The sequence below is a fragment of the Polyodon spathula genome, chromosome 12, assembly GCF_017654505.1.
Source record: "Polyodon spathula isolate WHYD16114869_AA chromosome 12, ASM1765450v1, whole genome shotgun sequence".
Lineage (NCBI taxonomy): Eukaryota > Metazoa > Chordata > Actinopteri > Acipenseriformes > Polyodontidae > Polyodon > Polyodon spathula.
This window is the reverse complement of record NC_054545.1, coordinates 3,668,848-3,695,127: the sequence shown is the minus strand read 5'-3', so window position 1 is coordinate 3,695,127 and position 26,280 is coordinate 3,668,848. Positions and strand designations below refer to the sequence as shown.

Below are 26,280 nucleotides of genomic sequence, written 5' to 3'. Positions count from 1 at the left end.
AAAAGTAGACAGGCATTGTCTGTAGACAAAAGAGGGGCTGGTATCACATGACCTGCTTTCACCGCCGTTTCTTGGTAACAGGTAGTTAAGGAAGCACTATAAGCTGGCAGACAAAACGTTTTAGAGACCAAAGAGGGTCTGTGTCGGTATCTGTCGATCGGTATATTATAGTAGTAATTGCTTTATTTAATTGTAATTCAGTGGTAGGTTTTATGATTATCCTTTGTTTTTTTTTTACACATTTTATTTTTACATTTTTGTTAATGTTGGTGTATTCATGATAACTGTAGACTTTTATCATTTACAGTTTCGTAGTCCTCCTAGATCACAGCGCTGCCTTGCCTGTAGGCTGCTTGGTGTATTTATGGTAGTTTGTTCAGGGTGCAGTTACCCTTGAAGAAAAGAAGTATACATGCATTTCTAAAACATGAATTGCATCCAAGCAGGATGGCAGTACAGTATAGGTAGTGTTGCTATGATTCTAGTTGATAAATCCATGTGTTCTTCTGAACTTAATTAACATGCTAATTTATTCCTTCCATAGTGCTGTATTTTAATGCATGCAGTTGTAAAACAAATAACTAAAAGAATCCCCTGGTAAACATTCAGATTTTTCGTATGCAACAACAACTGAAGTAATTCCGTCATCTGAAAAGCTTTATACATTCTTAGTTGATTAACCCTATGCATTTACACGTAACAGCCCTGTGGTTCCCAATTTCTTCCACGGTGAGGCCCAGCTCTGTTTTCAGTGATGCTCCCATGGACCTCTGTCAGCATGGGACAATGCATTTCCACAGGAAAATAAACCAGAACTGGAGGCTGCAGCGATTGATTAGATCTAGCTTTAGAAATATTTCATCTTCAATGTAGATGGATAAATAGCCATTGCCATGTTGTTAGGATGTGTAGTTTGTTAGTGGAGATGTTGTGCTACGTGTTGTGTGGTGAAGCAGATCTACGAGACCAGTGCTTCAGTGATTTACTTAAAAGAATCACAGCTAGGCCGGACTCATTTATTGTTCTATTTTACAGTATTAGTAACACTAGAATCGTCTTACCCTATTCACGAGGGTCAGATAGAAAAAGAAAATACATGGATACATGGCTGACCTTCTCTTTTTCTTTCTTTCTTTTTAAAAAAGCTTATTATCTGTTTAAAATTTATTTTTGGATTTGGTTTCACTCAACCCACGTTCATTGATTTCTTTTTTTTTTTTTTTTTTTCCTTTCCGCCTCATGAGCAGGTGGAGCAGCTGCAGATGTGGACAGAGAAGGAAGTTTCGGATCCGATTCTCTCCCACTAGTGCATCAGCCCAGTAGCCACTCACAATTTTCAAAGCAACCGGAGGGGGTGAAAACGCTTCTCTCCAGGAGGTAGCCAAGACGAAGCGTGGGGTCCCAGCCAGAGGTTCCAGGGTGACACTACGCACCGCAGATGGCCCACACCACCTGCAAGTCACAGAGACTGCCTCTGGCTCTCTCTGCCAGATGGAATGGGTTCCCCAGTTTGGATTTGGATGGGGTTCCAGACTGGAGGGGGCTGTGCAGCTGGATGGAAAGAAAATATAACAGCAGCTCTGGGAATCCTGTGAACTTGTTCGTGCTGCACAGTTAACCATTCCAACCTCGCTTTCCAGTGCAAAATGTAAAAGCCGAAATCATCTGGTTTGTTTTACGTATAAGTACTCCTGATACAAGCCTGCCTGTTTTCAATATGAAACAGTTCCCACAGAGTAGGATTAAAACTTCAAAGGTTTATGTTCCTTAATTTCTCATTCCATACTTAAGGTTATTTTATGTTTGCTTTTAACATCAATCTTAATTTAGTAGAAGTTTTTTTTTTTTTCTTTTTCCCATGCCTGTGCATTCTGATAAGCCCTTTAGGAAGCTTCTATGGCCCTGCTACTCAAGGGGATGGTGGCCATGTCACTGCTGGATACTCCTGGTTTGATTCACTATTATTCTGAGGTAGGCGTTGTATGAACAGGTTTATTTTTCATATTGCATTTTGTATATGGGTGAGAAAGGTTTCTCCTCTTGCAGAAGTAACTGTTCTAACTGCATACATTCAGAACATCCTCATCCAAAAAAAAATACCGTTATGACTTCAATAATAAATAAGCTGAGCTTTCAATTTGCCAGCAAGGCACTCAGGGTTTGCCCCAAGAGTTCCTTTTATTTGTTTAATGAGCATGCTGGAAATGTTTTTCAATGTACAGGGGACTGGGTAATACTGAGAAGCCATTCTTTAGAATGCCACTGCTACCCAGTATAAAGTATTAACATTTAATTTAGAAATTCCTGCAACAAGATAATGCATATCCATTCACTATAACAAACACCCTTTTTTGTATAAACAAAAAATATGGATTCTAATATTAGGATGATCATGTCAGTACATTTACAATGTACAGTGGGTTCTAGTGAAGTCTCTAGAGGAGTTGCTAATCTTAACCTGGCACTCCAAACTGGCCTATAATCTAAACCTTGCTATCTGCTGTGCTGTGAAAACATAAAAGTAACCACCAGCTAATGGAATCAACCAAGTACTGTGCTGTCCACGAAAACATCATCCATCGAAACCATCTTTGATTTTTTTAAACGCCGTTGCAACTCTCACGAGAGTCAGATAGAAGATTTGGTAGGCTTTCCCTACCAGCACCTTTCTCCCTTCTCCTTTCAGTGGTATAAGGATTTATAATTTAATTTATATTTATTTTAAGATGAAAATGTACAAATGTGAGATTTTCACTGAATAACAAAAAAAAAAGCTTTTCTATTCTAGCAACAAAAACAGAAAAAAGGGATATTTAGTTCTTTAGTTTAGACTGCATTTGACCCCTCTGTTTCTGCTACTGTGCTCTCTTGTATTAGAATGGTGCATTTGAAGATTACAGGATGTGGTATGATCATAAAAGAAGACCAGGCAAATCATCATTGTCGATATGTTTACAGGAAAGAATGATATTTGTGTTTTTTGTTATTGCTAAACACTGCACTGCAATGTGCAGATACTAGATCTTATGACAATACAGGTGCTGTAAGTTTAGCAGACCATGAAAAGCATGACTTGCCAACCCAATGTTGTTAGATGTTGTTTCTGTATGTAAAAACTAAAATAATGGGCATGCGATCTGAAAGCACACTGACTGCAGCTTTGGGTTTAAGGGTTGGCAGAATTAGGGTTCAAGGCAGTATATAAAAAAAAAAAAAAAAAAGCACAGCTACAGCACCACTCTGATTTGTTCACCTGACTAAGTGATGTATGATATTAATTTGTGTGATAACATAGGTAATTATATAGATAAATAGCATGAATCCATTCAAAAACTACACTAAATAAAGAAACACGTCTCATGAAACATGTCCATTAAAAATAATATTACATATATCCAAAAACTGTTTCAAATGCAACACTTGCCATCTTTGATATGATCAGCAAGCAACCAGAGGCCTGGCTGAACTGGGAACACATTGGTGAGGCAATTAAACCGAGGAACTACTAGCCAATCATATTACAGTATATCAATCAGAAATTCATATAAACAGGATTCCTGATAAATACAGCCCTGGCTCAGTAGAAAGTTCTGTTGCAATGGACCCAAGGCTGTGGAAGGCTTATTTAGTTGTCCCAGGTTTTACTTAAATGTATGGTTCCTGGGCCACTGTGTTTGTACAGCTCTGTGCAATGCTTACACTATTTAGGCTTATGTTGCATTTTGATTACGGTTTTTGAGAAGGAAGCTTTTGTCTTCTCTTTCTGTTACCCACCTTGGCAGCCGCATTCAATTTAGTCTCTGTTTGTTGTAGTTTTGAAGGGAGAACAGCCAAAAACAATAAATATATGCTTTATACACTATAAAAAGAAAACACCACAGGGTTCTGAGTACCATTGAGGGTCTTCGATATATTCAATTCAATAGTAAAACGGGGATGTTCCAAACTCTAAAGGAAATTTTACCGATGAACTTGGCATAGTTATAAAGTGACACGTGTCAGTCCACAGGCCACTGAAGAGAAACCCCTGTAACCCCCTGTGCTCAAAAGTGGAAAAAAAGAACATGAAACAGGTTAGATGTTATATTTGAAGCAACGGACATTGGTTACTGCAAGAATTAAAGAGACAAGCAAATGGGCTTAAAATGCAATTATTAAAATGACAACAGAAACGGGATGAAATCGGATGGCACACTTGAATTGAAAACTGTTTATTGCTGAGATACAGCATCATTGGCATCATGCCTAGGTTTTGCAGATGTAAGCCCGTTTTTGGCCAATTATCTTTTGTGCAAAGAGGATGTTGAGCGCCAGACTACTGCATGCCGAATGTTGTTCTAATATGTCTTAATCCTGCTATTCTGAAGTTGAATGTTGTGCATGTAATACACACTGAAGTTGAATTGTTTATGTTTCTACAACCCTAGTCCCACAGTGAAGTGTTTATTTAACAATGCAAACCCCTCACATTAATACATGTAATTTAAAATATATATATTTAAATCATCTATATTTTAAGGTATTTGTCTTTACTGTTTTATCTACTAAATCTTTAAATATAGTTTTTGTGTTACTAGAGCTGTAACCAAATGGTTGTGTCTTGGGTATAGTAGCTTAATTAGCCAGGCTGACATTTTGTTTGTCTGTGTTTTTGTTTTCTTTTTACTTAAGGTTCATTGTTATTTTTTTACAGTGCCCTCTACAAAGATTAAAGTGAGGAACCATTTACTTATTTATTTATATTTTACCTCCAGGTCGCAATTCCATGTGTAGTTTTTGGATTCATTACCAAATCACTGCCACAAACCTGTAGATTCTTTCTTTTGACGAATGTGCCACTGGCAAAAACAGGATTCTGTTAAGCACCTCCAACTGCAAAGCTGTAGATTACTGTTGCTATAGAGAGGAGTGGATAATTATCTTCGGTTAGTTAATACCTGTTTTCTTTTTCTGTCTTTTTGAATGAACCAAAGTCTAATGATTACCACAAGGCTTAAACAGCAGCATACACATATCACCCTGGCAACTCAATGTATCTGATCAAACTCATCAGTCAAGGGACAAACGGAAAGTCTTACTTTTTTGTTTTTTTTCCCCCCAAACCTTTATCTATGAGCTGCGAGGCAGATCTGACAAATGAGTCTTATTTGTGTACAGATGACACCGTTCCCAGCTGCTGGGTGAGATTCGGGTTATGGTTTTGTCTTTTGTTTACGAAACTCAGTCAGTTGAGGTCCAGTTACAGAACATGGCCTAACATGCACAACTAAAGTGAAGGATATGAGGATCAAATTCAGATACCTGTAACTATTTGTTAAGAGTGCTTGCATTTCTGTAAAGATTAAACAGTTTCGGATGACATTTCCTTCATTTTTATTTCCACTGTTCCCTTGCTGTTTTAATGTGTTTGCAATCATTCCGAGTGGTTGTTAATGCTGTTATTCAAATGTTTGAATTTTTTTGAGAAGCCTTGGGTAAAGACTTTGCCTTTTGAGTTAAGGAGCTCTAGTTGCCTGCAATATATCCCCTTCGGTCACTATTTTTTAATTACATTTTTAGACATTTGTAAATAGTTTGTGTGAAGTCCATGGAGTTTGCGAAGTTGCCGTCAAAACTTTGAAAAAAAACAATAATAATAATTATAAAATAGATACACAGACAGGAAACTATATATGGTACAATTATACGCACAGTGGTTGACAACAAAGAATAGAAGAACAAAGAAAAGAAGACTTTTAACTTTGGCCATGGCAAGTCTATTTGTGAAAAGGATGAAACCACATTCTTTAAAACAGGTAAGAATACACCTGGATTAACCTTTTTGGAATTGAACCCTTTTATTTACAGATTTACTACAGATGTAATTCATCTAAATGTAGAGCTCATGCAATCGCAGTTTAATGATACCCTTTTCTACAAGTCAAAAGGTATGATATGACCAAATAATTACTAAGAGACTAATTAGAATATACAATGTAGAAAAAATAACACAAAAAACAATTGCAAAAAAAGTTGCCTTACATAATGTCTACTTAAAATAGTTTAAAACAAATTCAAGTACAAATGAAAACCTTTTTTAGTGGGTTCCTTCAATACTGGCATACAACCTCAATATAAAAACAAGTTATGCAGGTACATATAACATGACACAGCCAACTGACTGGCCTTTCTGCCTAAATTACTAGACGTATTTCCTTTAAGTGTACAGATTTTCTCTTTACACTGCAAACATACTCTCTCAACAGCCAAGGAAAAATCACATGACTACCACAACTCCACTTTTAACAACTCCACTTTTGTTTTTTGTTTTTTTTAGCATAAAAGGAGCTTTGCTGGTGTGACCTTCATATGTGAAAGAACCTGCAACTCCTTGGTTGACATTTGGTGTGAAACATCCATCTGTTTGGCTTGAAGGGTGGACTTTACCCTTAGTTTCTGCCCCCCTAAATCCAATACACTTACTATGTCTTTTTATGGAGATACAGGGCCCTATTTTTAAGTGAAGGCAAATAATATTAACTGCCCCAGCTTAATTTGTACTTGCTAGTTTTATTCCCCTCTGTGCCTTTGACTTTTGTACTTTCTCTTAATTGGTGATACGGTATGTAGGAACATATTAATGTGATCATGTAAACAAACTGGACTGTATAAGAGTATCTTTGTACTGTGAACTTTAACTTATACTCTGTAACCCGTGAGTGAAAAATAACAATATTTTGCTGACCTACCTATGCTGTTAGTTTTAGTCCATAGAAACTGTTTTTAGAAATATCATCATATACTGTAGCAAAACCCTATTGACCCTTATTACTAAGAATACAGCTGCTGCAATGGAAAAATCATGTTTGTTTGTAGTGTTAGCTGGATGTTCTTAACCTTATTTATCTTCTTTTCAGCAGTTTGTAGTGTAGATTTGGTGAAGAAGACTTAGCGAATGATTTTCCTTAAGACACAATGTTGACGACAGGTCAATAAAGCCTGATCTTTAAAGGGTTAAACTCATGGAACTATGTCACATTAACACATCAATGTCAAGATCTAATGCAGGTGCTCTTAAAGTTGCTCTTGCTTCCCGTAGTGGCTACAGGTATCATGTTGTGTGCAGTAGTCTCAGAGTAACCTTATCCCTATTATAAATAAGCAAGGTACTTTAATAAACAAGGTCATGCAAGCAAGTGATCCGTAGCCATCATATTCAGACTTTTATGTCCCAACTAAACAGGATGACAGGTATCCAAATGGCTCGGGCCAATCATTTGTATATACTGGTGTACTGAAACTGCCTGGAACGTTTCTATATAGTCTGATTCAATAGCCCAAGGCGCTATTGTTTCCTTTCTCCTTTGCGTGTGCGATCTTTCGCTATCCCTTGTATTTTTTTTTTTGGTGCGTCTTTCTCATGTTGATTGTTTCTAGCAGTGCACCGTTTAGCTCTTTCAATCATTAAAAGCCATGGTCTCAATATATAAACTGTGAAGCTCTAAAGCTAGCTAATTTGAGAATGCTGCTATGTGCTGATTTTTTTTTTTTTTTTATCTCTAAGCTTCAAGTAATTTCTACTAGATAGCAGAACCTGAGTTGGCTGTGAGTGCTTGAAGGGATCTGTAAAAGGAACCCCTCCCACTAACAATGTCACACCTGACAGCAGCACACGTGCTGCCAATAAAAAGATTTTACCGTGCTTATTAAAGCAGAAACAAAAAGACAACAAGCATTCCAGTTACTGACTGATCTCAAGTTGCAAAACATCCAGAAAGCAAATACAATACTACAAATTATACTTGTGGTAACCCTTGTTTTATTTATTTATTTATTTATTTATTTATTATTATTATTATTATTATTATTATTATTATTATTATTATTATTTCATTGATATCAGTCTTATAGGTACAGGAATGTGTATTTTTTTCTCATAGTTTTTCATTCAATGCAGCGCCTTGTATATTAGTGTTGTGGTGGGGGGGGCGGGGGGGTCACACATAACATATATAAAAACACTAAGAATATCTAGACTATTATTTCCAAAATACTAGTCACATCACTATTCACTCTTTCAGCAGCTTTTACACGTTTGTTGAAATTTTGTACTTAGGTGCCATGTTGCTATGGAACCACATAAAGCTGAAGAGGACCCCCATGGTTTTGGGGAGGCTTTCATCAAATGCAAAGTTCATGGATTCCGGTAAAGGGACCTTCACCACTTCGATGAGCTCTCCTTCCTGGGATTTACCACCACCTTCCCCAACACAGTTATCATCGGAAACCTCGGCATAGAACATGGTCTGCTTGGATCCAGTGACTCCGACCCCAGACCTAAAAACATTAACATGAACAGCGTTAACTCCTTCTGAAAAATAAAGAAACCTTCAGTACCATACATAGGGCTACAGATTCTCAAGGTTATTTAATACACCACATTGTCTTTAACAAAGCAAAAATGCAACCAAGGTTACTAAACCAAAAATAAATAAAACCAAAAGCTAAAAAGGGTTAAGGAGTTTTTCATTCATTTTAGAACTGCATAGGTGACAAATCACCCCAAAACAGTTTTAAACCCTACCGTATGATTTACACCAAACTTGGTTCTTAGGGTTGTTTCAGGCAAACAAGCTCAAATTCACATTTTTAGATTGGCAAGTATAAAAAATATATTTGAAATAAAATACTCCAAAAATGACCAAGAAAAGGTCAAGGTGTCAGCTTCGTCTGTGCAAAATTCAGGAAGGTGATATTTTTGCAATTCATGCACCCTGGTGGGAAATCACAGCAGTATTGCTGGCCAGAGAAGGATGACAAATGATGGGTAACCCATGTCAACATTCTTTGCAGTGTTATTTGCCCTAGTGTCACTTCGTCTTCCCCAAGAGGCTACAAGTTTCAGAATCAAGATTCAAAAAGACTAAAAGGTGCTGACTTTGTCTCCCCCACTGATGAGGTGTTATTCATTTACTCATGTCACCTGATTCAAATGAAATGTGTGTTATGAAGATTATTCAGGTTTCTTAGAAATGGGGGAAAGCAACAACCCCAAGAACCAAGTCTGGTGTAAATCGGAGATGGCAGGGTGTTACCTGTTGGATGATTTGTCACGGAATGACCCGGGGTGTTTTTTTTGTGTTTTTTACCTAGTGCCAATAAAGATCTGGAGAACATAGCTATGAGTCTTTAGCCCATTGGACGGTAAACAAAACATGACCCACACGAGAAGTCAGAGGGGGAATGATGAGAGTGTTTTGTGGATTGATTTGGTCTGGAACTACTGTACTGTACTCTCCCTATTACAGCTGGACAACACTGAACAGAAATTAAGAGAATAATATTCGGTAAAATTACATTTGAAATAACAAAAATGATTGAGTGTTTGGTTCCAACATTAAAAAAAATCCTTAAACAATCCTTACATTTTTTTTTTTGTGAAAAGCTATATGGTTTATATGATTAACAATTTATGGTTAACCATCACTGGCATTTTGTTTAATATTATTGCAGTGCTATCTTACATTCATTGGTTCACTGTATACCATTGGAATATTTTCACAAAGGCTGGCACACGATGGTGAAACATTTCCAAGGGTATTACTAAATCCTGCCAAAAAACCAGCAGTGCATTTCAGTAGAAGAAAAAGAAAAATATTCTTTACCTGGGTCGACCGCAACAAAAAGAAACCAACAAATAAAATCAACCGGAATTTGTAACTGAACAGCCAGTAAATAATTCAGATTCCAATAGAGAATAGCTGAAAAGATATTAAATAATGACTTGTTTTTAAAGTAGAAGACAATCTTTTTTTCATGTCTGAACACAGAAAATATGTGAGGTACCAATTAAACACACACCTTATTGCATTTGTATCATTATTTTTTATTTCAACACTTGGGCAGTCTTAAAGGTGTTTGGCACTGGATGTTGAAAGGGAATCGTGTCAGTAACCCACTCCCTAGGTTATTACACATTTGGCCTGAACAAATGCAATAGTTTACTGCAAAGGCCTGTGCCTGCCTGCCTAGGAAGTGCTTAAGTGCAAACACTGAGCGTAACTCGTGGATTGTGCCTCTGCTCTGACTCATATGGGCATAGGGGCCAGTTAATGATGCACACTGTGATGAAGACTGCCCATCATAAAGCAGCATGCCGTTCCAAAATCCTGGTTGTGAAATTAGTTTCCAGCTCTTGATGTTTACAGACATGGGTCGTTTTTAGCTCACATAAACTAATATGGGTGACTCAACCTATTGTGTCAATGTTCTATTTTGTTGGAAAGCCCTTGTAACATCAAATGATACTAACCTTATTTGTCTGCTACATGGAAAAATTTGGAAAAAAGTCAGGAAGAGGGGCATTTTCTCCGGTTGTGGGAGTTACATTTTTTTTTGTTTGTTTTTTTTACCTGCATACAGCACCATTTGGTTTATGTATCATTAACCACAAATATAGGAAACTCCTCTCAAGAATTTGGGACCAGCTTAGGAAAAAAATAATATTTTAATGGAAATAAAAAAGAAAAAATGCAAACATACTTGAAAGGATAAAATCACCCTCATTTAATAGCGCAGATCACTCTTGTTTTAAAGACAATTAAAAAGAGATCTACGATAATTAGGCAACATGAAGATTATGAATTCATGAAATTATTACATCTCACTGTATGAAATACGATAAACTTGCCATCACTGCTGCGTTGACTGAAAATGTACAGCATCGTGGTATGCAGTTGTTTACAGAAAAATGAAGCGTACTTGAAAGATCCATCTCACTGATACGATTGTGGGTGTCCTATCAAGGATGGCTTCTGATAACGGGGATGTGGTGTGTTTGGTTTCAGGATACAAACTGATGGCAATCTATACTATAAATGGAAGAAGACATATCAAGACCATTCGACTTGCCATGGTGAGATGTTTAACTGTTAAGTGACACTGTATTTAACAGACAGTAGACAGCCAGTACCTCAATATGGGTGTGATGTTACATGTACATCGGGGGTCTTGGTCAAGGCCATCTGCGAATTCTTTGTATAATTCTGCAAATATGAAGTATGTATCTCAAACCGTTTCTGAAATAGTACGTTTTGAATGACTGTGGCTAATTGTTATTGGTGTGTTATGTCTCATGGGTATACCGTAGCCAAAATTATGTTTATTACATTATATATATATATATATATATATATATATATATATATATATATATATATATATATATATATATATATATAATGTGTAAACATAATTTTGCTCTTTTATTTAACATCATGTAATGAGAGAAACTACAAAATGATATTACAAAAGTCTACCGGAAGCCATAATAGAACTACAGATTTCATGTCACGTTATCCAATTTTTGTCAGTTTTTCGTTAAGTATATTGAAAAAAAAAATTTATTCTATAGGGTAATGCCAACCCTTTGGCCATAGCTGTAGAGTACAGATGTAAACCAATATTTCAAAGTTTTCAGTGCCCTCTGACAACTGCCAAAGTCACATGCTATCTTAGTAAGGATAGAGTCATTAAAACATTCCAAGCTGTTTGGAGTTGACTGTCGGGTTCAAATCCCTGTCCAACCTTAGAGAATCTTTACAAATACTTAAAAAGAAACTTTAAAGGGTTAAGGTGTTGTGCATAGAGCCCAGTATCTCAATTGTTTCTGCTGGTGTTCTCATCTGCACAGTGCAACCATGTGACACTCAACACAGACAGCGAACATACCACAATTTGAATGACAAAAGGCTGTTTATTTATTTTGTTACCAGTTCTGGAATAGCTAATATGATATTTCATTGTTTAAAATGCTAGTAATTTTTTTTTTTCAATCGAATATTTGAATTTATGGCTAAAAGCTCTACACATCACAGCTAAGGACAGTGAATATATTACATTATAAATGTTAAACTGAGAAGTTCATTTATCTGTGATCTCCAAACTCAGGGATAGCTGAGCAGTCAGGCCCTGTTTATTACATCATGGCAGTTACAGCTGAATCGCACTGTATTTGTATCGCATTCTTGGAAATATCTCATGGGTGTACCGTAGCCAACAAAATGAGCATTTTATTCTGTCTTATTCCAGTGCAACACAAATGCGTTGTATTTTAATAAGCGCCATTAAACTACATTTCCACCCAGATACATAATTACACCAATAGACTCCAGCCTGAATTGTTAAGTTGCGAGTAGGCCTATAATTGTGCAATTTCTCAAAATCAATCAATCATAATATTTGACTACAATACACGACAGCACTTTCTTGGAATGGTGTTTTATTACTAATCCATGGTTTGCCTTTACTGATCATGTCCTGTGTGTTTAAGACTTTACAACATCAATTGCTGACTTTCTTCCATTTATGGAGTGGTACTGTTCTTAATTTTACAAGCACCAGGATTTTTGTGGCAGATTGCAGGTCTGATATCAACCATCCAAGGACATCTTTTTTATTATCAAACAAGTATTAACTGCGAGGTGGGGATTAGTGTAGCTGAGTTTCAGAAGTGTCATTAAATAATAAGCTGGCAAGGGGCTCCACAACTAAGCGCAAATTGGAATAAAAACAGGAGTTCCAGGCATGCAGCTGTGCCTAGGAGTGCACTGATATGAGGAGCAATGATCGTGTTTGCACACACAGAGCACTTGAACTGCAACTGATAAGCAGAAAAGGAAACGCCAGCATTTTTCATTCCACTGCACCATGTCTACATAAGGCGAAAGCAGGTGCAGGGAAAATAAAGTAATATCAATTGAAGGAGGTCATTGTATTACAGCAACTAGCAGCAGGTGCATCAGCAGGTGTTCATGACTAATTACATGCTTTTATGATTTTAGAACTTTTCACAACTGCGATATGCTGATAAGCGTGCAGTTTAATGCTTCTGAAATTGATACCAATACTTCTGGAGAGATTTACGGCATTCAGTTGCAGAATGCAGATTTACTAACCAGTGAAGGAATGCTTCTGGGAGACCGGATAACCTTTGGGGGTAACAGTCTCAAGTAAATGATGGTTGTTTCCCCACCAAATAAGCAAAAGTGTAAAAGCATGTGTGTTGGTTAGGGTTTGGAGTTGCTCTAGTAGAGCATGGGTTCCACTCAATTGATCCAAACATAACTTACAGAAATACCTCTATTGAGATCATTCAAGTTGAAGTACCAAAGGTTATGAAAAATCAACCTTCTGACAGTGCATGTGAGTGTCTACAGTGCCAGAGAGGGTGATATGCTGCCATTTATATCCATGAATAGAACCCTATGTCTTTAATCTTAAAAGGTGCTGACATAGTTAACCCAGACTATTACTTTAGCGCAGTACAGAAGCCAGGACCACGACCAGGAAATAGACTTAAGACATAGGGAAGGAGAACATGCTGAGTGTATGGAATGGGCTGTTGTTGAGGTAGAATCACTTGGAAATCAGCTGCTAGGAACCGGGTGAACTTAGATAGGCAGAATGGCCTCGGTTTCTTCCTAAATTTTCTTATGCGTGTTGAGTTTAGTGCCTGATATTGCAGAGCTTACATTGGTCTTAATGGCACCGCTTACCACACAATGGGCTTTATATTTTCTGGGTCCATGAAAAGCTGCTTAAATAACTTTACTATGCTAAGAAATTCCACTGAAGAGAGCCATCAACATTTGCTTGCTAAGATTGAAAGCCACCGTATAAACGATATTTTATCATCTAAAAAAAAATAAATGGGGAGCCATTTCGCAAATACAGCATACTGCAATAGTTGATGATAAAACTGAAAAAAAATAATTCTGCCCATCCAAGATGGCTAGATAAGTTCTCCCCCGCATGTCAATATAACTCATACTCTTCAAAGTGTTATCAGCTATAAAACATGGGGCAGTTGAAAATGTACAAATTCAAATATGGTGTACATAGTATACAAAAATATTACGGTTCAAAGTCTAAATAAATACAGCATCCCTCACCTGTAGGATGTTATTTTTCTGAGCTTCGATACTGGCACGTCATAGCCGCATTCTTCCAGGATCTCCTGCCTGGCTATTTCTTCCAGCGAGAGATCTGGCTTGTCTACTAATCCTGCACAGAGCTCATAAGTGACTCCAGCAGCTGCAGTCGGTGGGTCCCCATGGCTCTCCTCACTCTCTTCCTTCTCCTCTCCTTCTTTTACCTTGTCTTCGGGACTCTGAGGGGTGTGTTTCTCCCACTCACACATGTATACAGCTTTAAAGAGAAGAGGTTTGAAATACAAATGATTTAGAATATTGAAGAGATATATCTTGAAACACCTTCCGAAGGCAATGTTGCTTTTTACAGCGCAATATACAACACCCTCTCCACCCCCCCTCCAACTGTCACAAATCTAACTATAAATAAGCACAGTGATTGATCTACACTATCACCAGGGTGAGACCAAGCAACAACTGTGCTTCAACAGGTTATTGTTTAAGTATTACATCATTGCTTTCACTATTTAAGAGTTTTGCTTGCCACGTTTTGTTGCTATAGAACATTTCCAGTCTAAACGGAGGGACTTCCTTCCATTGTCAACTCAGTAACACACTCTCCTGGCTCCCGTGCAGTACAATGCCTCTCAAGGCTGCCATTACTGAACTATATGAGAAACCAGTAGGAAGTCCCCAGCTACAGGACAGGTCTGCACAAAGAAAAAGGGACGTTTGTACCTGATTCTTGTAATTTAATATTTCAGCACTGGCTCCCACACCCTCACACACACGCAAGCGGGAGCTGGGTGTGTTTTCCTCAGTTTTATCACTGGATTGTTTAATCTAACTAAGGGGAGGGCAGGCCCTTTTTTGTTGTAATGTAGCCATGTGCAACACTAAAGGATTTTTTGAAAGTTTTAAACAACAAACTTGCAAAAATGGGCTTGACCCTTGACTACAGTAAGGCTGAGCTTGAGATTAGGGAAAGCAGCAGCTTCAGCGAACAAAGATGATATTGCTAAGTAAAAAATCTGCTTAAGATGATACAATGAAGAGCAGATTAGGGACTTTGGGGACTATCGCTATTTTTGTATATGTGAAAAAAGAGAAAGGTGGGTAGAAACAGCCCCTGTATCCTGTCTGTAGTCACTCATTTTTAATGAGAAAAATCCTAGATGAAATTTAAATTGTACAAAACATGCACCCTATCGCTCACTGAATTTAGAGCCTTTATTTACTAGGTTTTTGAGCTGACAAAAGACAATTCATAGATTAACAAAGAACTTAAACTACATTTGGATGACTTCACACCTCTGATCTCAGTCAATAGTTTTATGAACGCTTTTGTTTAAAATGTCTGCAATTCAAGACTATAACTGATACATGCCTATTCATTAAATGTGTGCAATTTACATTGTGTTCTTAAAACCTCCAAACAAACTCCTATAGCAAATCATGCTCTTTATTAAAGGCTGCAGAATTAAGTAGAGGAACAGCATCATGTAGCTGGTGTTTCCCACCATTGCCTGCCTGCCTTTCTGCTGCCTCCTTCTAATAGGTAAAACTTTCCAACACAATGGGTATAAAAAGTCATATAATGCTGATTACCTGGACGAAACTGCTTGACCAGGATAAAGCAATGCGAAGTGGTATTGAAGATTAGGACCGAGACACTAGAAAAGAACAGACAGGAAATGCATGAGTCAGAAGAAAAGCACACAGGCCATTTCTTTAATCTGTTTTCAAAAGACTCCCTTGCCTTACCTTTGCTGCTCGGTGGTAAAGTGTCTTTGCATTTTAATTTGGACAAAACTGCTTTCTGTGTTGTACATTTACTGTTCAGTGGATGAAACCTATTGGGATAATGGCTAGATCTGTTGATTGTTTAGTCATGTTAATGGTCCTTGGTCATTCCACTTTGGAAGTTAAGAAATGCAACCATTTTTTTTTTAGTTTCAATAATGCTCTAGATTCTATGTTCAAACTCAAACTTAGGCGAATCTGCATTTCCGTAGAGAGCTGGGATGGAGTGCTGCAGGAACTGGAAGAGGCTGCAACTTGATTGGTTTCAGACCTTAATCAAGGCTTGTGCTTGTGCGCCAGCAATGCATAATGTATATTTTTATGATACGGTAAGCATCTAAGCAGCTGCTGCCCCTCATTGTGAACCACGCCTTGGTGTAGAAAGTGCATGCTGTATGAGTTGCTGTTTTGGATGTGTGAGATTTCATAAGTTAGAACTGGTATTTTTGGCTCTATTGGTGAAACCCATACCATAGTAATGTACTGAAAATCCTCAACTGTAATGAACTGGAACAACACTGGGGAGAAACTGGTAATTCAGTGTGCCTCATAAAAGCAAATTACATTTGAATAAATTAAGTTTACAACTAAAGTTCACAAGGAGGGTCAGACACCAATCTCTGCGTCACCAAATGGAATCATTCAATTTACACATTAGCTAATTAAGACTGTTAGCACTATAAATACCCTCTTCACTTTCCTCTGTTACATTTCGATTTCATCGTAACCCACCACCTCCCCAACTCCACCTCTTTTAAAAATGTAGGTTTTACCTATGGGGAGGCCCCGCCTCGTCCACTTGGCAGGCAGCGAGCCCTCAAACCAAGTTAGGGTAGATTCCAAATGGATGTGGATATATAACATACTCCGCACTATTCCCAATAAATATTTATACTAAAACATGTTGTGATTGGTGTTTGTCCCGAACTACAGAAATGATTAAAAGAAACAAATAGCAGTTCTTTACTTAAAAAACATCACATTACATTTATTTATTTATTGAAATTTGTTTAACTAGGAAACCTAGAGCCGGAATATCTTGTTTACAAGAAGGTGTTTCAGTTTCAGAGTTGTGTACTGGTCTTTCGGTTGGGGGACAGGAATTCAAATCTGTCCGATGATGATGCTAAGGAACAAACAAACACACATAAAACCCCTGACTAATTTCAAAACTCTCCAGAGACACAGTAACCACTGCAGGCCCTAGCAAACCGAACACTGAGGACAATGTAACAGCCTGACGACTGGGCAAACGAGAAATCAAAATGTGGTTGCTACGCAACCGAATACTGCAATGCAACAACTTTGTTTTTGTAAGCAAAATGTATAAAAATACCTGACCTAATAATCAGGATCCATACCAATTAATGTATGGTGTGTGATTTAGAAACACAGATACTTTACATTATGCCTATTTAATTACAGTGATAAATCCTAGAATGATTGTAAAGCATAATGTTCTGCTCTTTCATTAACCTCTTAAATGCATACATGTTGTTTGTTCTCACACCCTCTGACATGTAAATACCTTGTTGCAGGGATGTAAAGAGCTGACTTAAACCAGTTACAAACCACAACCCATCCATTTTCAAACCAGACAGTGTCAATTAGGCAGAATCCTTTGATATTTCCCAAACAGGACTCTGTAACTTACAAAGAGTAAGGCAATCATCCAAAATTAATACCTGAGCAGTTTGGTATCTCCATTACCCTCTTTGAGGACATTTTAAAAGAGCTTTTGAAGTGTTTTTAAGGCAAGCTTAACTCAGCCCTCCTATTAATAATGGTTGGGCGAAGCACTGTCCATTACTGAGAGACAGAGGAAGCACAAAACAAAACCACTCTGGGAGTCTGAGTGAACAGGAACAAGAGATAAGGCCGGTCAGACTGCAGATGATTGGTTATCTAAGGGAGGATTTAGATTGTTTTTGTTTTCCAGGCTCATTTCAATTTTAAGCTACTGGAGGGAATTCCTTATAAAATTTCCATTGAAGAAAGCCGTTATAATAGGATTTCATTACAGTCGGACAGGCAGCACAGTAACACTGAACATATTCAAAGTTTTTTTTTTTTTAGTAAGCAGTGCTTTATTTGTAATTAGTCTAAGCTTTTGCAAAGTTACTGTAACTTGGGTGTTCACTTCTATTAAACAGCATTTCTTCTAACTGGGAAACATTTAACTTTAAAGGACTGTCTTGTCCAGACCGTCACAATTCACAGGAACAGTCGATTTCTTCTTTACAGCTACACCAAACAGATTTGGCTCCTGCATGTATGAGAAACAATATTTGGACAGAGCATTACAGCAGAAGCACATACTGTGTTTAGCAGCTATAAACCCTTCAGTGCATATACATTTTAATATGCTTTCAAGGTGTGGGCATTTGATTTATGAGTTTTGGTTTATACGATACCAATATCGAAACATAAACAAAATCATACAGCAAAGAAAGTAAAAAGGTAAAAGCCGATATAAATGGAAGAAAAAAATAAGACACAATAAACACACAGACAGGTAAGTTCGCCAGATAAACAAACTGAGCTGAAGAGTGCAACAGGGGCAGTATATTCTTGTAGTTAGACTAAAGGACTTGAAGCCAAGATACCCATTGTTTGCTCTCAGTGTGACGTTGTACAAGTAATTAGCCACTGGCCGAGTGTGACCATGCATGAGTAATATTATGTTTTTGTGCACCACTCAATCACTCAATTAAAAAGAACAAAAATAAGAATATTGCTTCTCAGCTGGGCACCACTGTGGAAAGTACTATAATCTTAAATAAAACAAAAAAAATCAAAATCAAAAATGGTCATTGACATGGGATGCAGAAAGTTCATTTCAAACGTCTCACGTTTAGCTTGTGGATGCAGTGAAAACACTGCCTTGTGTTTTCCCAGTTAACTGGCAATGGATCGTGCCCCCATTTAGTGGCAGGTGTCTGCAGCGTTGGCAGGGTTGAAACTGCTAAGGAAGCAGGAAGCCCAGCCTAGTACACAAGCCCATACTTTCCCATGGTGAAAGAAAGATCTTGGTGGAACAAGCTGTAGATTCTTAACAAGTTAAGTTTCATGTTGTGCTATAATTAAAATGTGACCAGGCTGGGTGGGAGCCTGTTGTCTTTGGGCTGTGATTTTGAATCCAGCTTGTGGTATGAATCCAGCTGAACTGCCTCTTTACTCCTAGCAGAGCTCAGAGGGGCACACTGAAAAGACAATGTGGGTAGCTGTTATTGTGCCATGGACTGTTCTCTGTCTCAAGATAATGACGCTTTATAGTGTAGTTTGGAGAAGGGTCTACAACTATGTCCTCTTAATTTACTTTCCCAGTTCCTACCATCCAATTCCTAACCTAATTGTTCTCCTGGTCTGATGAAACTGATTTTACATTTGTGTTTCGATGCATGCAAACTTAGTGATGAGGACAATAGCACCCACCAATCCTCAATCCAGTCCTGAACACCCCCCTCCAAGAAGTGGTGGTTTTGTTATATCTACGATATAGAGCTCTGAGCCAGGTTTGACTGAGTGAAAGGCTAGAGAATTAGCTCAGACAGAGAGATTTTTCAATTCTCACCAAACCACCAAGATGTGTTGAGTCACCAGGCCTGTCCTCACTCCTTCCCTTCCCTAAGTTGCAGGGTTAACAGGCATAGTGAATTGGTTAATGTCCCAAAATGACTTGGCAAATTCACAGTGCAACTCAAATCAAAGAGTTTTTTCCGATAACTTTGCCATTAACTCTGCGATAAAGGCAGTCCTTGTGATTCGATAAAGGAGATTAAGAAAACAAATGGTTGTTGGCTTTATGGATGCTGGCTTGGAGCAACCCATCCCCCCGGACCCACCCACATAACCACATCTACACTGACACCCACATGCACTCACAATACTAGGGGTGTTTGTTCTTCTCCGAAACAAAGCACTAACCACCCACCTACACCAAAACCCTCAGACTGTCTACAGGTTTTAACAACCACTCAGTTGACTGTCAAAAAATGCAAAAACAATACTTAGGAATGAACCACTACTCTTAAGAGTTTTTCGGATACTTGAAGCATTGTTTCCAAGCGTAGACCACAGGTACGGTGGAGGAGGAAGTCCTTGTCTGTGTTTTGTAATACTCGATAGGGTGTTCACCCCCCCCGGAATGTTCTTACACAAAAACACCCCGAAGTGCCTTAACTTTGTTATTTCCTTTTCACTGTAAATACAATCTGAACTGGAACGGACAGCAGAAAATCACCCATCACTGGTTAAAAACAAAAAAACTAAAACAAACTTCCTTTTGAAAAAAAAAAAAAAAAAAAAGCATTTCACTTAATTTGATTTACAAAAAAAACAGAAAACTTTTTTGTATTTTTGTCATTAAAAAAGTGCTGTCCGTAACGTGTTTTTTCATGCCTCGTGTATTTTAGAGATGCATAATGTGTTTATTTTGTGTAAATACCTTTTACCAGACCGTTTAAACAACTAAACATAATGTGTGTTACTGCAATAGAATAGAGTGGTTCTCACTGAAGGACTCTAAGCAAATAATCCATCAGTACATGCATTGCTTGGATAGCTGGAAAGGATTTCAAGTCATGTCCCACTTGACATTAATGCCAGGCTCTTTAGTGTTTTTGCATAGTATAGTGTCTTTATCTAAAGTGATATGTCCTTAATGGTTCTTTTTCCATATTGTGACATAATATTAAACTGTTAGAAATATATGTAATGTAATTCATAGACAATTAATCACAGACATATTAAATGTAAGAAATGTGTTTGGTGCCCTATACAGGTATGCCTGCCTCACTCCTGTAGGGAATGTTATGGGAATGATAAACATAAACACAGTTCTTCCTGGTAAACTACCGTGCATGGACTGACTATGGAAGAACGCACTCAAAAGATACCAGCAAATATTTTTTTTTGTTACACAACTGAACAGACTGTGGGGCATTAAACACAGCACTGCTGACCCATTCATGGGATGTGGCGGCTCTGTGTTTGTATTGACAGAAACAACTTCCAGTTCGCAGTGAGCTGAGCACGCTTAAAACTACCAATGGGAGAGAGAATCGATTTCAGCACAGATAAGGGAGTGCGACCATGGGAAACACAGATGAGAAGTCATCTGTTTGCTTTATGGGGTGCACAGTGTGGAATATATGGTCAGTACCACTGGGAAAACAGCATTCACAAAATCAACTCAGAACATGTGTTAAACCAAAGTACACGTAATTAACCCCACTGAGAATGATGCTGTTAGAGCAATGTGGTCTTGCCAAAGCAAAGCCCCTACTTTACATACTTCCCTAACTGAATTAAATTATCCTTCCGAACAAATAAAAAACAAACACATTTTTATTTCCATGACCCCTTGAGAGAGACACAGAGAGAGACAGACACACACACAGAGACAGAGAGAGACACAGAGAGAGAGCGAGGAAAACTGGAAGAAAGAAAATGCAAGTAAAAGGGGAATGTGAGCCAGAACGGTCCAGATCATTTTCATGTCAATGGCAGATATAGCACAGGCAAGGTTTTTTCAATGTTTTTTTTACAGCGGTTTCCCAGAAATGGAGCTTGAAATGTTACGAGCCTGGAGAAGAAAGCACTAAGAAGGGCTTCCCCTCAGAATGTACAGCTGGTTACAGCGGCTCAACAGCAAAGGCCATTGCAGGCCAAACCTGTGTGGGCTTCTTTTGGTTCAGCAAAATCGACTATAATAATCTGAGGCTGTACTGACAGGGTGTCACAAGTTGTTCTTTCAGGATGCTAACTGGTGATGACAAAAAATGTCGACAGGGGTTAAAGGTTAAGTTCTGATTACCAAAATGAAACGCATGGGGTCTGATTTATCAAGGTCTTTTTGCCAAATTAGATTTTTTTTTGTTTTTTGGGGGTTTTTTTTAAAGAAAAACTTTATTTTAACTGTATATATTTCTTTTTTTCAGTGCATTAGATATTTCCCATCCTGAGCAAGAATTAGAGTCCCTCTTGGCATTGAGAAAGCACGGGGTGCACCCTGAACAGGAAAGCACCTTGATATTGCATTGTTCCTTCACAGCCAGTGTTAAATACACCTTACAGAAAGATTTAAGTACCGCTCAGTCATTAACAAGTAAAATATTCTGAAGCTGCAGTTACAATCTAATACTGCGTGCAAACATATGAATAGAGTTTTAAATTTACTGAACCTGACTGACAATAACTGCAGCCGCTTCCCAATTGATATTGTATTAAGGTTTTTTTTTTTATTATTATTATTATAAACCTCATAGATCATGCAAGCCATTCAGGTTAGATGGCTCTAAGTAAACAGGGCTTGGAACTCACTGTAACTGCAGGTCTGCCTGTCACATAGTATTAATACCCTTCATAGCTGCATAGATAGTCATGAGTGCCATTGCATATCAGTATAATCCATTCCTGGTTTAATAAGACACACATGAGCTAGTTACCTATGCACTCTGGGTAATCAAGCTCTTAATAAAACATAGAATGGATGACACTGCTATGCAACAGGAGTTGCCATTTCCTGCTAGCAACTGCCTGTGAGTAATGACATCAGCTGTACTTGTGATCAATTATCTAACAATATATGCCAGCTAGGCTGGATATTAATACTAAATATAATGACTACCGCTTATAAACGTTTACTGTATACAGTATTTCAACTCAACCCATTGCATCACACTGCACAACACAGCAATGCTTTATCAGAAAGGGGACAACAGCACCTCCCTTCACACATCTGTTCTTACCTGTCGTGTGTTCTCATGAAATCCCAGGACTTCTTGGTTCCATTCTGTAAACAAAAGAAAGTATTTTGGTTTAGTGAGTGGAAGAGTGTTGATTGTTATTTCGATATTTAGCTGTTTAGTAGAGACATAAATGACATTAGCATTATGCTTGATTAAGGTATTATTTATCCATAAGCTTTGCTTTGTCTAATTTTAAACTTTATAGTTTCTGCCAATATGGGAAAAAATATATATTTGTAATATACGGTATTCAATATATGGGTCATATATTTAAAATATATAGCTTTACAACACATATTTTATACAGCTTGAAAATCTATTATTCATATTCTTCTTTTCAAATGGGGACAGGATATGAGTCTTTTTTTTTTTTTTGGTGCAGAACTCGTCAGAGCTGATTAGGGCCATATCTGGACATGAATGCAATTAGGATGTTGTCAAGAGGTTTCCTGTTCCTGTACAGCACATTAGGACATAGTCTCAAACCAGGCCGCTACTCAGTTACACGCATCTCCTGAGATTGTTTGCAAATGAGTCACAACTTGCCTGAGGCATCACCTGCAGCAACTCCCAGCCGTGGGGGATCTGCACTTCCGAAATAGTCCGCATCCTACAAGTCTGATCAAAGGCATGAATTTCACCACGTGGTGAAGTGCACATTTTTCTTCTACATTTTTAAACCCACATAACCATTTATTGCACATTTAAACAGGTCACCACAGGTTCAAAAAGGCACACAGAGTAAAGGATAAAGTAAGGTGTTTAGGTTTTAGGAAACACTGAAAAGTTAGCCCAGAAGGCAACAGAATATGTTGTAATATTTATTCCCACACAAAAATGCAAGTGCTTTGTTTAACCATGTAAAGGTCATTTGGATTGTGGCATTACCATAAGGGCTTTTTTTTTTAACTTTCACCTGGTGCTTCCTTTGATTTGTTAATGTTGAATTGCTGGGGTAATACATACATCTACTATAAGGAAAGGGCCACTCGTCAGACATGCAGTATATTGTAACAGGGCATTTACAAAGGTCTGTTACAATCCCAACCGTGCCTCTAACTTGCACTAGTAATATTATAACTGCTCCCCTACAGACAACAGTAATTAAACAACTGTGAACTGCTAAATAATCACTTCTTGTGTTCAAACTAGCTGCAACCAGACCATGTCACCTGCAATACAGAAATGTTACCAGGACGCAGCAAAGAATGTACAGCTGTGTAGTTAAAATACAGCTTATCAGCACAATTACAGGGGAACAGTTATAATGTTAATAAAGATTTTAAAGAAGTAGTACTTTAATTTTTTTTTTAAATTCAAATTAATGTACATTGACTGTACAATGAGTAATATAGGCACATTTGCAACTTTACATCTGAACCACCCACCTCCTTATCAATATCTCTCACTCTACAGAATGAGTCTGCCTGTGTGTACTACACAGTGTTAGAGTATGCCTGTTCTGTCAGCATCAAACTGCACAAGAACTAACATGTGTGGATACCTCCTTTATTTGCATTTACTGTAAAAATTGTATCTGATCACTCATCTAAAGACAATAACGCAGCAATTGCCAACACACAGTACAGCCTATCTGCACCTGCTTAGATAAATATTTAAGCAAACACAAAATACAAAAAATAAGACCTGATTTTGAGTGGCAGTCTGTTCTTTGAGACTACATGAAATGTAATCTCAGGTAAGATTAATCCACTCAAATGGATGCAGGTTTTCTTTCGCTGGGGTTTGTTCTGTTTGTTTTGTGACTAACACTAGAATTGGTAATTATTAATTGCAGTGTAAACAGTTGCCAACGGTCTCTATAGTAGTTAGGGACCTACTGAGAGAGGGTCAACACGCCAAGCATTGATTGCCCCCTCAGACTGAGCCACACTGTTTCAATGCAAGAACAATCGCAAATAATAATTTGTATTTAAAACGGAAATAGAGAATACAAATACAAAGGGTCTTGACAAGTCTTCTCCAGATATATGATGAAATGTAAGAGTGACAGCTCGTTACCCTTGTGTCCGCAGCCTGTTACACCACGTCTCTCCACATGATGCTCCTGCGCAGCTTATCAATTTACACAGCTTGACTTATCAGGCTTTCAATAGCAACAACAGAAGTGGCCAACGCTATTCTGCATAAGACATGAGACATATTTATGCCAGCCCTAAAAATCAATACATTACTGTAAATGTATTAAAGGCAATTTCTAACTAGGCTTTAATTCAACTAGTTATAAAGCTATGCCCAAATATATAAAGTACATGCTTTGAGCTGGCATCATAATTTATACATTTATTTAAGAGTGCCACTGAAAAAGTGTCAGGATACCTCTGAGAACAGCCCCATCAATCAATAGCATTTCACTCAATTGAGAGGCCCACACTGTACAGTGCACTGTGTGCAGAGAAGGTAAATATCCATTATGTCATCATGCAAGTTATTTAAATGGCAGCTATGAGAGTTGTATGCATCTAGCTATCAAAACACCTCTGAGAAGAACAACAGTGCCTCATAACAGCAGGAACCTGTTACATCCTGTTACAATCACAGTCTGTCAGAAATGGCAAAGGTATGTTTTTCAAAATGTGGACTTTAAGTACTTTCACTGATGTAGGGAAACTGAAAGAAATGGAGGATGAGAAATCCCTGCTTTTTTTTTTTTTGGTTTTAAAGCGTACGACAAACTCCATTTGAATAATGTTGTTCTCTCCTCATATGGCAGACGGGCCAACATTCTAAGACTGTTCTGTGATTGGAACAGAATTCTCACATCAACAGAAGGAATTGGAAGTGGCACACAAGGGAAATGACCAAGGTTTTTGCATATCTTGGTTCAGTTTTTTGTTTCTTTTTCCTCAAGCACCCACACTCACTGGAGACATGACCTCTACTTTCTTAGGTTACCTCTGCTGTTTTATCCTTTGTGCCTTCGACAGCTCTTCTTAACTCAAACTTCCTGAGCACTGCGCTGGCCGAACTTCAAAGCCAGGGTCCTGCTCACACACATCACTCTCCTCTGGCAAAAAGCAGAAACCAGGCTCTGAAAATTTCCAATAAAATACAACCTTTTCATTGTTAACATATCCTTCTATTGTTAAACTAATCAGAGCCAATCAATTTGAAGTTACAAAACTTTTTTTGTTCTCTATCTTGGGGTGAGAAAAAAAAGCAGCTATTGTTTTAACACTATCTACACAAATAAGTAGTTTGACCGCCTGAACAAAACACAAAACAGCTACTCAACTATTGCAGAAATGAGTTATTCAAGTAACTGCCTAAACACCAATTTACCAGCTAAAACATTTTAAAATCTTTGCTTTACTTAATAAAGACGTGTACATCATATAGTATAACATGGTAAACACACACGAGAAACTAGTTATGTACTGAAACTAGTTAATATACAGTTTATTGTAAACTGACCACACTGCAGTTTCTACATGCTTCCACTCCTAAACTTGACACAAGTCAGCCAATCTATATTTGCTTTAATAGATAATGCATTTCAACATTTGCAGGTACAGTACAATGAAATCTGTGGTCTGTTGAATACAACATTTTCCCAATCAATTTAACATTTTAAATGAAATACATATAGTGGCTTTAGTTTCCAGGTGAGTGCATTTAAAAGCTTTCACGAATAACTCTTTTAGTGTGTAACTTTGTTTTTCAGCTATGTTAATTAAAAACTAAGCCTTCGTCTCAACATAACAAAAGCTTCACCTTTAAAAACTTGTGACTGCATTTCATCACTTCATGACCTTGCATGCTTTTGATCTGTTTTAACCACAAAGAACAGGGTT

General features: G+C 37.7%; 1 protein-coding gene across 1 annotated transcript in view; it reads right to left on the bottom strand.

Annotated features, from left to right (window-relative positions):
- Positions 1 to 6,088: 6,088 nt before the first annotated feature.
- LOC121323778 (uridine diphosphate glucose pyrophosphatase NUDT14-like) overlaps positions 6,089 to 26,280 on the bottom strand; it is a 34,777-nt gene continuing 14,585 nt past the window's right edge. Inside the window, exons 2-5 of the mRNA XM_041264981.1 lie at positions 22,466 to 22,509; positions 15,519 to 15,583; positions 13,932 to 14,187; positions 6,089 to 8,316 (exon numbers count right to left, since the gene is read on the bottom strand). Coding sequence (XP_041120915.1) covers positions 8,067 to 8,316; positions 13,932 to 14,187; positions 15,519 to 15,583; positions 22,466 to 22,509 — 615 coding nt within the window. The 3' untranslated portion in view covers positions 6,089 to 8,066. The remainder of the gene's footprint in view (positions 8,317 to 13,931; positions 14,188 to 15,518; positions 15,584 to 22,465; positions 22,510 to 26,280) is intronic.